This window comes from Empidonax traillii, unplaced genomic scaffold (genome assembly GCF_003031625.1).
Source record: "Empidonax traillii isolate 1590-97213 ecotype Southwest subspecies unplaced genomic scaffold, ASM303162v1 scaffold1320:size131145, whole genome shotgun sequence".
NCBI lineage: Eukaryota > Metazoa > Chordata > Aves > Passeriformes > Tyrannidae > Empidonax > Empidonax traillii.
The window spans coordinates 27,870-44,243 of NW_020956513.1; the positions used below are offsets into that span (position 1 = coordinate 27,870).

Consider the following 16,374-nt stretch of genomic DNA (forward strand, 5'->3'; position numbering starts at 1 on the left):
TTTATATGTTCTGCTGTCACGTGGACATGCCTATGTCCACATACATTTAAGCTACAAAACTCGCAGATCACACGGTCAGTGATTCCATTGTTTTTCCATTATTGTGACATTTACATGGTACAATTGACAGTCTCCAGTGCTGTGCAAGGTTTATCATATAGATTTATAGGATTTGCTAACCATACTGGAAGTAGAAAAGATGTCCAATGCGCAGGCTGGAAGGTGGAAAGACCTTCCCCGGTTCTTCGTTCGCGAAGAGACTGGCCATTAACCCTCAAGAAGAAAAGATGTACTGTTCTGTGGAGTTTTGTCATCATTAGTTGAGAAAGTGTTAAAATGAGCAGAGTCGTGACTGATTACTGCAGATCAAAAACCTGCTTATTAAATATCTATTTCTTCCATAACTGTGGTATGTTTTGCCTGTAGCATGAGTATTATGGAAAATATTTACTCTGTTGAGGGGTCTGTATGTAGTGCTTGACACCATCTTTATATATGTGTAACATTCATGTGTCCAGATACTCCAAAGGGCCTTATAGCCTCAAATGTTGAATGAATGGTCCAGAGTTTAGCATCCTTCCAATGCAAGTGGTTATCCTGGAGGAAAGTCTTGTCCACAAAATATATTCTTTTGACCTTTCATTAAAAAAAACAATTTTTTTTAGTCTAGAATGAATCTTGCCTACACTGGCACCTGGACAGGTTTAATCTAAGAATAATGAAGAGCTGAAAAACATTTTCAGGAGAAACTGATTTTCTTTTCTTAAGGCAAAACTCTAATGTTTGGTTTTTTAAGCTATAAGTTCTAAACTCTTCAAGAAAAACAATGGAGAATAATAAAGAATAATTGTGGGTATTTCCAAAACTTTAGCTTGCAGACCTAAAAATTGAGCTATAAATTTTCAGAATTATGAACACTGTATATGAAACCTGTTTCATGATTGAGTAAATAATGTCTAGAATTTAACTTTGGACATGTTTTATGAAATGAAAAGTAATTGTGGGAAATTCCTGAAAGAAGTTATAATTATATCTGAAGGGGACAAAATTATGCTGTTTTGTGGCAGAACATATAATTTTCACCACATATAGCTCCTCATTTATTTTTTTTTAACTTTCTAAATCAATTTTATTTCTGTTTTTCCAGGGCCAGACAGGCAGCCAAAACTGTCAGTCTCTCCTTTTGAAAAGTCTACCTATTATTCTTTAGTGTAATAATACAAATATCTAATAAGACAAGTAAATTGAAGCTTAACAAATTTTTCTCTAGGCAGGGGATATTGGTCAGACCTTGTCACTTGCATGACTGATGGCTTTGACAAAAGTAGAATTTGCTATCCCTGTTGGTATTCAGTGATATGTTTGCTTTGTCAAGTGTAGCCTGGCTTTCCAGACGAGTTTCTGACTTGGCCTTTTGTCTCTCCATTTTCTTTGCTTTTTGGCTTTTTAATTTGCATATCAGAGATGTGAGTATGAATATAAGGTGACACTGTATGCTATGCTACTAATACAGTGTGATTTCTTTTAGTTAGTTCTGCTGAACAGGTCAGATATGCCAAATCAGTTTCATGTCAGTTAGCCAAGCAATAAGTCACGTAATCAATTTGTGTTTGAAAATAGTAGAACCAACAGAAATTCAATTCCATCTCAACAAAATGGCAACTGATTTTTTCTTAGCTAATATTGCCCTCAGGAGCCATCTGACCAACAAGGTAATTCAAAAGATATTGACTTGGATTGGCCTTTCTTCCTTCTTCTTCCGCTTTACTTTTCCCCACTTATCCACTGCCCCCAATCACCTGCCAGTAGTCAAAATATACATGTGCCATTTGTCTAGATCTCTTGATCATATCAAGATTCCTAATAATTTCTTCTCTTTATTCGATAAATATATCGGGTTTTTTAGAGCTGCTCATATGTTTTCCATTTACTATTTTCATCCTAAAGAGGAGCTTTTTAAATTGAAAGAAAAACCTTTCTTTAGCAATCTTGTAAAAGTGTAAAAATTCTAATGGGGGTATTCAGCAAACGTTAGTCTTTTTCCACCCATTTTAAAAGGTGACCTAGAGAAGAAATTGGGACTAAATTTTGTCTGCATTTTTGTTTTGAAGAAAATACTGCTGTCTTCAAATAGATTTGGCTTTAGGCGTACAAGAGCTAGATGGTATAAAAAATGACTTGAATTTGTAAATTAGGTGAAATAAATTTGTAGTCTGTAGATACTGAACTAATATGATTATATCAAAGGTTATTTCATTCTTGCTAGAGACAACCATTATTGCAACATGAAGGTCTCTGATGAAGCAAAAATTTGTAGGATAAATAAACTGTAAAGTTAAGTCAATTCGATTTTCTAAATTGGAAGAAACTTATTTCTTAATATCCAGTGTTATTCTGGTCTATTATTAATCTCTGTAATTCTCTCTTATGTCATTGTAATAAACATTTTGCCATATTACTTCAGTTTTTTCCATTAAAAAGAAAAGCTGGTTATCTGTAGTGAATAAAAGTATGAATCTTTACTTGATTTTACTTTTTTTCTTTTTATAGAAGCTGCAAAGAATCAATCCTCCTTACTGTTGTTCAACCTTACCCTGTAAGTATTGTCAGTGTTTTCTGAATTAGTTTCCTAGCAACATATCCCCTCTTTTTCTGCCTATATTCTGTCTGTGTCTCTACCTTATCTGTGCAATAAAAAAAAAATAAGTGCAATAAGGGCTAAATCTCTTAAAGGTGATGTTTAAGACAGTGTCACTGGGTCCTGCACTCAAAGGCTGCATTACTAAGTTAAATAACAATAGAGTCTTTAAACTCATACCAGGGAACAGGTTGCTGAGTTCTGCTTCAATTTCTGATTTGTTGCGGCTTCTGGATTTTTCTTATTTCTGCCTTGGTCCCACAGAGTTACGCTGCTGTAACAAACCAGCTGTACCGTGTGTAAGGGTACAGCTGCCTGCATCTCCAGTGCAGAACTTGAGGAGGTGAGGGGAGAGGAGACAGACAGACAGATTGTGTCAGATTGGCTTGAAGGGACTGGGACAAACTGCAGCCCACTTTGGAGCTGGTTTATGTGACACACTTCTGTGGTTTGTGGGAGTGGATTCATGGTCTGTCAGCTCAAACCCATCTCACATGAGAACAGGAGAGAAGCCAAGCCAGGGGAGGAAACACATATATCTCTTGCCATGCATCCATGCACAGCCATGTGTATGTTGTGGGCTGCTGAGGGATTTCAGTCATGCGTCAGGAGATTCGGATTAAGCAGATCCATTCAGCTCCCTGTTAGCTAGCCTGATAAACAGTGGTTTTTATTAGCAAGGAATGATTGTATCCTTTTCACCCAAGAATAAGAGCTGGATTTGGCTCAAAGATGTGAAAACAAGTTTATCTGATGAAGCTACCAAAATGTACATCTTGCTAATGCAACTTGGCCACTGCAGTGTGCCTTTGTACTAGTCATTAGCCTTTCTGGTTAATTTTGAGGTGGCCATGTACTTCTGCTCCTCCTGCACCCTTTCTAGAAGCCAGTCTGCACTGCAAATAATTAATGGGGGAAAAGCATTCATACTACAGCAAAACCAGGCAGGGGCTGCCACCCTGACAGTAAGGCTACTGTCAGGAATGTGAGCTGGGGTCTGGTCAACATCAGCCACCTTAATTGAAAATGGTCTGATTAACTGTCTTTAAAGCTTACTAGTTTACAATCAGTGGTTTCAATCACAGTGACCATATGGGGGGAAATAAATCCTCATCCACTTTTCTTTTTTTATGAAAAAAAAGAAAAGTGTGTTTCAACCACTGACAGACTTCATTCTTTTCTTCAAATGTCAGCTGAAGAACGGGCATATGCTTTAGTGCAGTTATATGTAGTCCTTAAAAGTGGACAGTAAAGTGTAGTTTTACATGTTTGTGAGGTCCTGTGACCTGTTATCACTACACTGCTGGTCTGAGAGGAAGTCTATATGTACTGAATGTAAGGGAAGCTAAAACCCAAATAAACTGTGCAGTCTATGTTCAGTGGAAGATCTTACAGCAGAGTTACAGTCCTACTCCAGCCTTTAACCTGGAGAAGAAGGAAAGTCATGACTGGTATCTTCACCAAGGGCAAATCCTGCCTAACCAACCTAGTGGCTTTCTGTGATGGAGTGACTACATCAGTGGACAAGGGAAGGGCTATATGTCATCTGTCTAGATTGCTGTAATGCCTTTTACATGGTCCCACACAATATCCTTCTCTAAAAATTGGTGAGAGATTTGGTGTGCGGACTGTTAAGTGGATAAGGAATTGGTTGGATGGCAACATCCAGAGGGTAGTGGTCAGACTCAGTGGACATTGGTGACAAGTGGTGTTCCTCAGGGGTCCTTTTTGGGACCAATAATATCTTTATTAGTGACACAGACAAAGTGCATCCTCAGCAGATTTGCAGATGACACCAAGCTGAGTGGTGCAGTTGACACTCCTGAAGAACGGGGTGCCATCCAGAGGGCCCTGGACAAGCTTGAGAAGTGGGCCCATGAGAATCTCCTGAGGTTTAACAAGGCCAAGTGCAAGATGCTGCACCTTGGTCAGGGCAATTCCTGGTATCATCCTGGGGGATGAATGCATCAAGAGCAGCCCCGCTGAGAAGGACTTCGGGGTGCTGGTGGATGAGAGGCTGGATGTGAGCTGGCAACATGTGCTTGTAGCCCAGAAAGCCAAACATATCCCGGCTTCATCAAAAGCAGCATGACAATCAGGGTGAGGGAGGTGATTCTACCGTGCTCCTCTCTGGTGAGACCCCACCTGGAGTACTGTATCTAGTTCTGGGGTCCCCAGCACCCCACCACCAAAAGGACCTGTTGGAGTGAGTCCAGAGGAGGGACACCAAGATGATTAGAGGGATGGAGCACCTCTCTGATGAGGAGAGGCTGACAGAATTGGGATTGTTCAGCCTAGAGAAGAGAAGGTTTTGGTGTGGCCTAATTGCAGCCTTCCAGTACATTAAGGGAGCTACAAGGAAGCTGGAGCTACAAGGAAGCTGGAGAAAGAGACAACTTACAAGGGCATGTAATGACAGGACAAGGGGGAATGGCTTCAAACCAGAAGAGAGTAGGTTTGGATTAGATATTAGGAGGAAGTTCTTCACTTTGAGGATGGTGAGATACTGGCACAGGTTGCACAGAGAAGTTATGGATGCCCCCATCCCTGAAGGTGTTCAGGGCCAGGTTGGATGGAGCTCTGAGCAACCTGGTCTAGTGAAAGGTATCCCTGTCCATGGCAGGGTGATTGGAACTAGGTGGTTTTTAAGGTTTCTTCCACTCTATGATTCTATAATTCTATGATTCTATGATTCCCAGCTCTTTGGGTCCAAGCTCTGTGTGAGGCCTGACAAGGCAGAATCTGCTCCTCTCATTATGTAGCACCAAAAACTAATAAATAACTGAACCTCCTCTAGATGTCACCTAGCTAAGGATGGCACTGAAATACTTTACTCTCTTGCCAGCCATTTGGAGTGATGTACCCATTGTATACATATATTTGTGTTGTTCCACTCTGGTATGTCTGTCAGAGTTGCCCAGCTCTCCCTTAACAGAAAAAGCACTCTTGTGCTTTGTGTTTGGGGGGGCTGGATGTTTTGTTTCATGTAGGCATGAAGATTGTCTCCCCAAGAATGTGCACAGAGCAGTTACAAGACGGGATTGATGTATGCATATTGGTGCTGTCTTTGATTGACCCATTTTTTCCCGAAGTCTGGATGGTTCAGTGGAATGAGCTAGTTGGGAGATCCTCAACTGTAGAATTGTTGCACCCTGCAGATCTCAACTGTTTGCGCAGTATTATTTTACCTCCCTACCTGTCTGGACCAGTGTTTTATTGATTCATACTATCCTTTCCTTACCGCTTTCAACTCCTAGTTTTTCTGCAGTGAAAACAAAGGTGTGTGTAGGGTTTTGGAACAGTTGGGGCACTGCTTGTGTGTGCAGCCAGCTTTGGGCCCTGAAGCAATGTAGAGTCCCTCAGTTTGTGCAAAGCTTGGGATGCAAAGTCTTCCAAGCATTCCTGACTCATCTCAAACATCTGGTCCATGCTGGCCCTCATGCTGCCACAACATGTCTGTCAGTAGTGCCTGAGCCTATTGGATCACATCTCTTTCAGCTCTGAAGTCCTGGGTGTTGCTGCTCTCCAGTTGAGTACCTAACCTGTACAGGGGGTCCTCTGGCAAATACAGTTTGTCTTACAGTTGGAAACGATATTTATGTCTTCAAAAATTACAGTGTGTTTTCCCCATTTCTGTAATATTGCCTCCTCCATGTTTCATTTTACTATTTTGCCAGTAAAATAGGAATGATGGAGTAGAAACCAGACAAAAGAAAAGTAAGAGCTTTTAAATAAAGACTGATTTTTTTTCCCCATTCTTGGCAGGAATACATCTTTAAAAACATTTCATCAACCTCTCTTCTTGATGGTGATTTCCCTTCTACCATTGTGTGAAAAATATCCGCCCAGATGGATTACAAGAGTGCTGTTTCTTAAATGTTTTTATTTGCGCTATTTAGAGTGTGTTTTGGTTTTGCATTCAACTAACCATCCTTTGAGATTGCAGCTGAAAGTAGACATGATCTAGATTTATAGTACTCTGTAGTTCACTCAGTATTGTCTGAAAGCTTTTGCAGATCATTTTTGCTTACGTGCATTCAGTTTTGTTTAATGCTGAAACTCATTAAAATTTCATTTTAATTATGACCAAACCAAAGCATTAGGCTGTCTTTTTCTTTCCATCAATCTACAAATCTCTGCTAGGTTCTTATCACCATTGTTTATAAGGAGGTCACTGAGCAGTTAAAGCAGCTCAGAGTTTAGATTTCTGGAAGTGTAGCATTTGATTATAATTTCTGACCATTTTATTCTGTGAATGAAATATCATTCTGACTGTTGCCTTATTAAGTTTTAAGCATTACTCAAATCAATTAACTTGCCTATTTGATATCTGTTCAGATTTTGTGTGCAGAGATCATTTGATAGCTTGCTTTCATGATTAATCTCTTAAACTCCTTGGATGAAGTCCAGGCCCAGCTAAGATCTATGGCGATTTTGCTGTGCATTAATTTCTGCAACGGGAAAAAGATAGGATCTTTTTCTGTTTTGGAAGACATGCTTCTTGTTATAACATGGTTATATGTCTGGGACAGAATGTTTGCAGAAAAAACTACAATAAATAACATTTATGGATCATAATGATTGTGGCAACAATCGTATTGAGAGCCTATGGGACTAATGAACAGACTGTGATTACTATCTAAAAATGGTAAAATATAAGTAACGCAAATATTAAAATACAATTGTCTATGATAGATGGTTGGGTTTTAAGAGAGAACCCAGATCTGATGACTAATTCAGCAATTAAACTTGTATTGAGAGTTTAACAAAGAAATAGTCCTGCTGATGGTCTGTCAGTGCCATATGGTTATAAAAAACTACTGTTTGGTAAAACTTCTCTGTTTTATATCTTCCATGTCCCTATCTGCTCTTCTACAATGCTCTTGTGAGCCAATGTAGTTGTTTCAGCCTCATTCACATCTATGAATTTAGTTTGCCTTTGGGCATTATGTCCTTTTTTCATTTATAAATTTAATTATTCCTCTTATTCACATTTTATTTGCTTCCTAAATGTTGGCTTGTATAACTGCTGTTAGAGGTAGACCAACAAGTCAACATATTTTTGCAGTCATGCATTTTTTTCCTTATTTCCTGGCAAACGTATTTCATATTAAACTAATGACTACTTTTGAGTAACAGGCTTAAAATTTATTGTATATATACACTCTATGGCTATTTGAAAGCTACATTTCTTGTAGTTTTAAATGTAGTATTTCTGATTTTGATACTTACTGTCAGAGAGCAGGTTTTCTTTTCACTTTGTGACTGTCCTATACTGCTATAATTTTACTCTTTACACTATGCTCTTCTAAATATTAAATCCTTCTTTTTCTTGAGCATGGATAAAGATTTTGTTGTTGCAGCACCTCTACTGGCTAGAGCACTCAAAGGGGCTTTTTCAGCAAATAAAAATCACTTACCTTAGAATCTCCCCCAAATTGTAGTCTACTTGCAAAAGTGCACAAAGTACTAGACATTGTTATTTTCATCAAAAAAGTTTCTCACAAAATGTAGGATTTTTTTCTCTAAGATCTATCTAAAAATGACCTGTTATAATGCTGCTGACAAAAATAGTATCTAATTTTGAGAAGTCCAGAAAATTAGAAAATAACATTTTGTAGAAAGTCTCCTCTTGTTACAGCAATCTCTTGTGTTTTGACCCTGCTGATGGGATGCCCATTGATTGCAGTCCCTGGTAATCAGGGTTCAAAGTAGGGTCTTGGTCTTCACTGTCATTTTCTTCAGGCAAATCTCTGTGCAATGCTTCATTTTTCTTGTTAGCAGTTTCTCTAAGTAGTGTTTTAATAATCAGCTGTGTTTTTTTTTCTGAATTCTGTGTAAGCAAGCAAAAATTATTTAAAATCCTGATAACTTTGAGCTTTTAATAGGAAGCAGTGCTTAGGTCACACAGTGTGAAGTTTGGGGGTTTTTGAATTATTTTGACTCCTTGTTAAAATGTGTGCATTTTGCAAAAGTCACTCAAATTGAGCTGTTTTTATCTGTGACATTACAAATACTTTACTTACAGTGATAAATGTTCTGCATTAGTGTAAACACCTCCTGCTTAAGGTCATTAACTGAGGATAATGGCTTCCATTTGGCTAAAAGAGCATTAGAAACAAATGAACCTGGCACTCTGAAAATCATTAATTGATAATATTCTTCTACAAACCTAAAGACATCAAAATAGAATAGAGCAGCATATCATCTTTCTGAGGCTTTGTTAGACAAACAAGTTTTGACAATCAAACCCAACTGTTTTCCCAGGTATTTGCTGCATTCTTTGGAAACCCTTCTTTTCTCAAAGAGAAAATGTCAAGTGCCAAGTTGATGCGGCGGTAGAAACAATGAGATTGTGCAAATAAATGCAAAAGCTGTGCTATTACTCAAACCTTTAACTAGCAGAGAACGTTCCCCCAAATGCCTAGCGCAGCTGTTTTAGTTTTCCTTACACCCCTGGTTTATAGTTTGAAGCCTTTTGGAAAGCAATCTGCTTCCAAGCTCACCCAGAGTGTCTGGCAAAGGGCCAGAGTCCTGCCTATGTTGCTGCAAGAGAAGTGGAAATGGAAGGAAGCCCCATTTTTATGGTAGACCATGGTGTGCTCCCACGGCTGTGCAATATATACATTAAACTTGATGTCTTGGAGGAGCTCTTGGGAACTCACATATGTTCAAATCTTTGTTGTCTTTGACTCCCCTGTTGCATTTTTGCAATAGCATAATTTTAGTATTTATGCCCCCTGCAAGTGACTTTTGAGGTTGTAGAGAGGAAAAGAGAGAGGTTGTAGAGAGCAACAGAGACACACAGTGGTTTGCCAGATTTGCTGTATGGAAATAACCTTGCCAGAATCTGGAGAACATTTGGCAGTCTGCCTATTAAGAGTGGCCAGACTGGTGACTCATCTGCAGTAAGGGCAAACAACTGTACAAAGCTTCTTCCAGCAAGAAAATTAAGTGAAAGCAGCTCTTTCCCCTGTGTCCTTGCAAGGGAAAACCAGTAGCTTTGTCCTATAGCTGGGCTGCCCTGTGGCAGTGGGAAACAACAGGTTGCAGTCCATGACTTGGGTGCCATGACTATCCACCTTCCACACTGCAGAGGGGGACTACATGCAGAGGAGGGAAATTAGAGAAGACATCTGTAGAGTTGTTATATTTGTCATGGTACTATCCTTTGCTGTGTCTTTCTAGGAATCAGCTCTAGAGTACAATAGGTAAGCTGCTTCAATTTCCATGTTGTCCCCTCTTGCTGAAGAAGTCAACAGGGTCCCCTACCCTGAGATACCTACTTTTTTTTTTTTTTTCTTTTCTTTAACTTACTTTTTTGTTTTGGTGGTTGTTTCAGATCTTCTGGGGGATGTTCCTTTTTTTTTTTTCAGCACTGACTTTGGAAGCTGGGCTTGGTTTGTTCATGGGATTGAATTTTCTGTCATTTACAATTATTGATTCAAGAATTGATGGTCATAGCTGCTAGAGAAGTAAGAAAGATTGAACTGTGAAAGTGAAACATTTATTTTTATTTCTTCATTCTATATTGTGCTCCACGAATTATTGCATGTCTCTAATATTTCCTAGGAGAATGTGGCATCGTTCGTTCCTGGTTCACTGGTTGATACTGAGCTTATGGTTAATAGTTACCATGTTTTCAAAGTGGTAATAAATCAAAGGCATAAAGAAATGAGCTAGAGACTTCTTCCAGCTAGTTACTAAATACAAGGCCTCTGCATCACAAGAAAATAACTTTTTTAAACAGTTTCAGCAGACATAAGAGACAATAAGAGCATGTGGCCTTGGACTACTCCATCACTCCCGCAGACTGTTAGTAGAGTCAAAATTTGAGTGATAGCGACAAGAATTCCTGTGTTTACAGGGACTGCTGTCATGCTGCATTGATCATCACCAGTGATGCCTGCCCTTATTTCTCACAGGCAAACCAGAATGAGTTAGTCTTTTCATTATCCAAATCTAGTAAGGCCATTTCTCAGGAGTTAGATTATGAAGACCTTAATTTATATTTTACTGGAAAAAAAAAAAAAAAAAAAAAAAAAAAAAAAAAAAAAAAAAAAAAAAAAAAAAAAAAAAAAAAAAAAAAAAAAAAAAAAAAAAAAAAAAAAAAAAAAAAAAAAAAAAAAAAAAAAAAAAAAAAAAAAAAAAAAAAAAAAAAAAAAAAAAAAAAAAAAAAGAAAAGACCAAAGCGTGGCCCAAAAGAGACTAGTGATTTTCAGCCAAAGCCAGAATTTCTTCCATTGCCCATTATCAAGGTTACGAAGTTAGGCAATGCCAGAAGGGCTGTGTTTGTAGCTGACCTGATTGACTGTGACTATTTAATTTGTTACTAAAAAGGGTTGTTATCCAATCTCCACAAATGGAGTGACTTGTTTTTTTCCAAAGACTGAACACTTGATCACAGGAGAATCCATCGTATAATATAGCAGGTAAAAGTCAAGTAGGTCCAAGAACAAAATTAGGAATGCTTCTAGACTTCTCATCCATGAAGCCCTACAAAGTCTTTGACCTCTTGAAGGCAAACTTTGCACAGGATGTGTTTTAGGGGATACCTTCAGGGGAAGCCTGCTGGTAGTTTTCACCTGTGTTTTTAAATGGACTAATACAGTGAGATGCCACTATATTTGGAGAGGTCTCAGACACTTTTTTGGCAAAAATTATGTATATAACTATCTAGTGGGTCACAGATTATAAAAAATTTTCTATTCATTGTTTAAAGAAGGGTCACTGGAAGGTCAGTGAACATTCTTGCAGACAAGTTTTGTTGACAGCAGTCACTGTGGAAGCACTACAAGGAATTTGTGTGTACACTGAGAGCACTCCTCATCACTCCAGTCTGACAGTAGGATAACTTTCAGTATCTGCAGTATGCGTTGGTGATTCCTTATGTGTATGTACGTATGTATTATCTGAGGATGCATTATGGTTTGACTGTATTTCTATTCTGCAGTGAACATCATGCAAAGTGTTGCAGTATACATGGAGCTCCCAGTGTGTGAGAAACAGGGCCAATACTTGAAAAGGGAAAGAAAGGTTGTAATTTGAAATTATATGAAATATCTTATCATCATCTTTTCTTCCAGTCTCCTAAATCAGCTTTTATTAGTGCTGCAAAAAAGGCAAGATTGAAGTCCAATCCTGTCAAAGTGCGCTTCTCAGAAGAAGTAATTATCAATGGCCAGGTGTCGGTGAGTATTTAGCTATTTAACCTCAGAAAGGACTGAGCATTTCATCCAAAGGTATGGCTTATAGCTGGAAAGGGAAGGAAGTATATCGTAGAAATAAGGGTGATAGACTTGCAATGAAAAGGGATTTTTGTTTCTAAAGCTTTCCAAAGACCGTTTTTTAAGTCCATTGGGCCCATAATTTTGTGGAAAATTTGTCTCTTAAAATAAAATTAAAATGCTAGTGAATGCATTTTGTGGTGATAGTGCATATGTGTCTGTCTATAGTCTTAATAGTGCTTGCTTGTTGTTTGTTTGTTTTCAGGTCAGCTTTGTATCACTAAAACCCCTAAGTTCAAGAGAAATACCAAGTTAGGAAAACCGATTACCTTACAGACCTCTTTAAAACCTGTTTTATCTACTTGAACTTGTTGTTTCCAGCAAAGTCAGGCAAAGTCAGCCTCCCTTTGAGAGGCACTGAACTCCTCCTTAAACATGAACTCCCAGATAATTTTCATAATTTACCAGAACGTCTTTCCGCTCGCATGTCTTTATGCAACTCTCTCCCAATCGTAAATTGATATTGCATTTTTTCAAAAGCAATTTCTGCTTTTTAAAATACAAAGAAGCAAAAAAACAACACCCCCCCCAGCTTTGTTTGTTTCCCTTCCTTTTCCCTCTTTATTTTACTATCCTTGTTACGAATCATCAGATTTAGTAGCAATGTTATATGTTACTTTTCTTAAATGATGACAGATACTAGCATTTAATATCCAACTATAAGGAAAACATAAACCACCATGATTGTAATTCTTACTGATGAAACTGCAGTTTCCATTTTGTAGATTAAAGATATTAAATAGCTCACTAGTAATCCATTTTTCTGTTTTATTGAAAATGTTTCAATTCATTGTCAGAGAGATAGTATATAGGAAAAGACAATACTACAAGCCAGACACAAAATGTATGTGAAAAGTTTTATTTTTCTTGACAGACACTTATAGAGGGCAGCTGTAATGAGCATGGCTAGACCCTTGGAGGGCACTGATATTTCTGCGTTCAGTTTGGGCCAACACCTTCCCTTTCAGTTGTTTCCTTCCATCTAAATTATGCACTTCTTTATAGAACAGTGTTTAGGTTTCCCTTGTTGCATGTTGTAACCTGATTCACTAATTTGCTTGACAGGAAACAGTTAAGGACAACTCGCTTCTTTTCATGCCAAATGTTCTAAAGGTGTATCTTGAAAATGGACAAACCAAATCTTTCCGTTTTGACTGCAGCACTTCAATAAAGGTAGGCTGGATATACCTTGGTAGGAGACCTTCAGTAATTATCATTTACTTGGAATGCTTTAAGAACAGTGGTGTGCTCAGTTGGGGCTGGAGTCATAGTTTAGAAATAATGAGGATTTGGCCCATTTTTCTACTGCTAAAAATATATTTTATTTTCAAAGAAGAAGGAGTGATGATTGTAATGTGCCTGGAGCACAATTAATATTGCGTAGTCCTATCGTTTGATATGCTGCCAAACACAAGCATGATTTGTCAGCAAAAGTCAGGAGCTAAGAAGATTAAAATGTTGGTTGCTAATTGAATATCATCTAGCTTATCATCCAATGAAATTAGGATGGGATATCGTAGGGTTATGTCAGTGATAAATCGCTGACTTCAGTGTAATGCACATTATGCTTTCCATAACACACTTTGCATAACAGAAATGAAAAGGTGAAACTCTGGCACACAGCTGAGGCTACTAGGGAGTGTCTGTGACACTGTTCCATGTAGGTTCCCAAATCAGAGGCATCATCAGTGTCTGTGAGAGCCTTAGAGTAGCACAGTGAGCAGCGTGACTAGAGCTGTTGGGCATGCTGCTAGACTCCTAAGCCTTATTATTTGGGTACATTAGTTTTAACACAGATTGGTTACCAAATCTAGTTCACTGCATGGAGTTTGCACAGTTGGGACACCAAGACATGAGAGGTGCATGAGTGGGAATGATCAGTGGTGGCTGAGGATGCAATTCTCAGCTACATTGCCAGGTTTTGCTAGTTTTAAGGGATTTTAAAACTATGCATATTTGAAGAAAGGCTACCTTTGTGCTCACTGTGTACAGCAACGTGCTCAATCAATTAGAATAGCAAACAGAGTGATTTCCTAAGGTAGACGAGAAGAAATTTACTCCGCCATGATGGTAAAACAGATACTGAAGTCACACTTAAAAATGCAATATTTGTTAATTGTTCATATATATACCTTAGGCACAAGTTGAGTGCAGGTAATGGACACAAGTCTCCACTCTACGTCCATGGATACTCAATTTCTTCAGTCCATCTGAGAATTTGGTTAGGTGAAGAAATAGGAGGCATTTTTCATGTAGATAGTGAAGTCTCCTACCCTTCTAAGGCCCACGAGCTGACTTCCTAGTATTTTCTGTTATGAACATAAAACCAACCAACCTGTTCCAGGATGTTTGGCCCCTGAAGATCAGTCTTTAGCCATCACATTGCATTAGTAGTTCTGTCATGGATGTGTCATGTATTGTAAGACCATATATCAGATCTGTAGTTGTTTGCACAGGTACCCATGTGGGCTCATCTGTGTAGCTGTATTGAGGTTGTAAACCTGCTTTGACCTTAGTCATTTTGACTATTTGTAGGAATAATTTCTTTGCATCTAATTCAGGCAGTTATATATTTTGAGACCTTGCATGTGTGTGTATGGGTAGGTGTGGATTGTTGCTGGTGAAGTAGACATGCCCCATTTGAGTCAAGGTAAAGGCAGTTTTTTTCTATGCCTAGCAGGCCAGTAGTATGCCACTTAATAAGGAGGGTGCTGCTAAAACTGCAGTCCTCATTTGCCTTGTTGATGGGAGATAGCACCTGGGCTAACTCTTAAGTTACCAGATGAGAGGATATCTAGCAAAACATTTGGTGCACTAATTCAGCACCTATGTGCCTTTACTTCATATTTTAAAAGGTTCAAGACAGCTAGGGGAAAACAGTGCCATTATTACTCCCTCTTAGAAGCTTACATGTAATATTATGCTTCTTCATGTTACTGTTATGCCCCTTGTCTTTATAGCATAGTTTAGGAGTATAAATAAAAGTAGATTTAATGTGTAAGCAATAAATTCTCCATTAATCAGAATAGTATATTAGGTTCCATTATTTAGAGTGATTGCTTGTGATTCATTAATAGTGTCTTATATTCTTTACATTGTACAAAGTTGTCCCATCCTCCCGTATACTTTTTTTGTCCTTACACCAATTTAGTCTTGATTTTCCGTAACCACACTGTAATTATGTTACTCAATTATGTTAAAACTCTTGGATTACAATTCGTCATGATCTTCTTAATGAGTTAAGTCCTATCCATCTGGATACTTATGTATATCTAAAAATGTTTTGGAGGGATAGAAATATTTTAATCTTGTTACTAACATAATGTGAAACTATTTCTAAATGATGGGTTATTATATATTTCTTTTTCCTAGAACATTCACTAAAGCGAAAGATACCTTGTCAGATGATATTAATAACCTGCATACATTTACAAAGTGTTATATGAAAGTAAAGTAGGGATTGCTTGAGTGGTTTTGTGAAGAGGTTTGTTTAGCTATTGTTTTAGAAACAGTCATTCTCAAATTAACTACCCTTAGACATAATCCACTTTGAAAAAAGCGAATTGGAGCTCTCTAAAATTGGGGGTTTGTACTATAAATTGATATGGTCTGTCAATTTACAACTGTTGTTCTACACAGGTATCATCATCACTGACTTTTCTGTGAGCATTTAAAACACAAGAAGTGGACTTAAAAAAACTCTTACCATAAGAACAAATAAAGGCCATTAATTTAATTTTTATTTTTTGTTGAACATATAAATTGGGTTTATACTGCTTGATGGCCCTGCCCCAATGAAGTGAAGAGACTAGTGGCAAGATCAACTCTCCTTTGCTGATGGTTTTTATTTCTAGGGAGAGAGAGTGATATGATTTAAAGACCACACCAGTATAATCTGCATATTAAACCACAGAGAATGTTGTCCATTCACAGCAATCCCACATATATACTTTTCATGTTTGTGTCTGATACCATCTTGGGGATGTTTGATTATAAAAACGCTGACTTTTCACTGGGTGAACAGGTGGGATGTCCTGTACACTTGTGCAGAACAGGAACGGAGCCTGGGCTTCCATCCTATGCAGGTACATGCAGGGTGGGGGACACTGAATAACTCGGTCCCAAGCACTTTGTGAATTTAAGTACATTTTATGAATCCTTTGTTAATTAGGATGTCATCTTAACGCTCCAAGAAAAGCTTTCCATCAAGTGTATTGAACACTTTTCCCTGATGCTGGAGCAGAGGGTTGAAGGATCTGGAACAAAACTCCTTTTGCTACATGAACAGGAGACTCTAACTCAGGTTTGTGTAATGATATGTGAAAACAGATATTAATGATATAGGTTAATCAGTAAATTGTCCATCTTTTTCATTACTCAAGTGAGTTATCTACAAGGTTTATAGTTTGATGCTGTCTATCAAACGTCAACAGTATTTCGATGTGGTTG

General features: G+C 38.0%; 1 protein-coding gene across 1 annotated transcript in view; it reads left to right on the forward strand.

The window, feature by feature from the left end:
• Nucleotides 1-2,550: 2,550 nt before the first annotated feature.
• The window catches only part of FRMPD4 (FERM and PDZ domain containing 4), a gene marked incomplete at its 5' end in the record, with an annotated part of 31,036 nt that continues 17,212 nt past the window's right edge, over nt 2,551-16,374 (forward strand). The window contains 4 exons of the mRNA XM_027906552.1: nt 2,551-2,596; nt 11,725-11,829; nt 12,991-13,098; nt 16,097-16,228. Of these exons, the coding sequence (XP_027762353.1) occupies nt 2,551-2,596; nt 11,725-11,829; nt 12,991-13,098; nt 16,097-16,228 (391 nt within the window). The remainder of the gene's footprint in view (nt 2,597-11,724; nt 11,830-12,990; nt 13,099-16,096; nt 16,229-16,374) is intronic.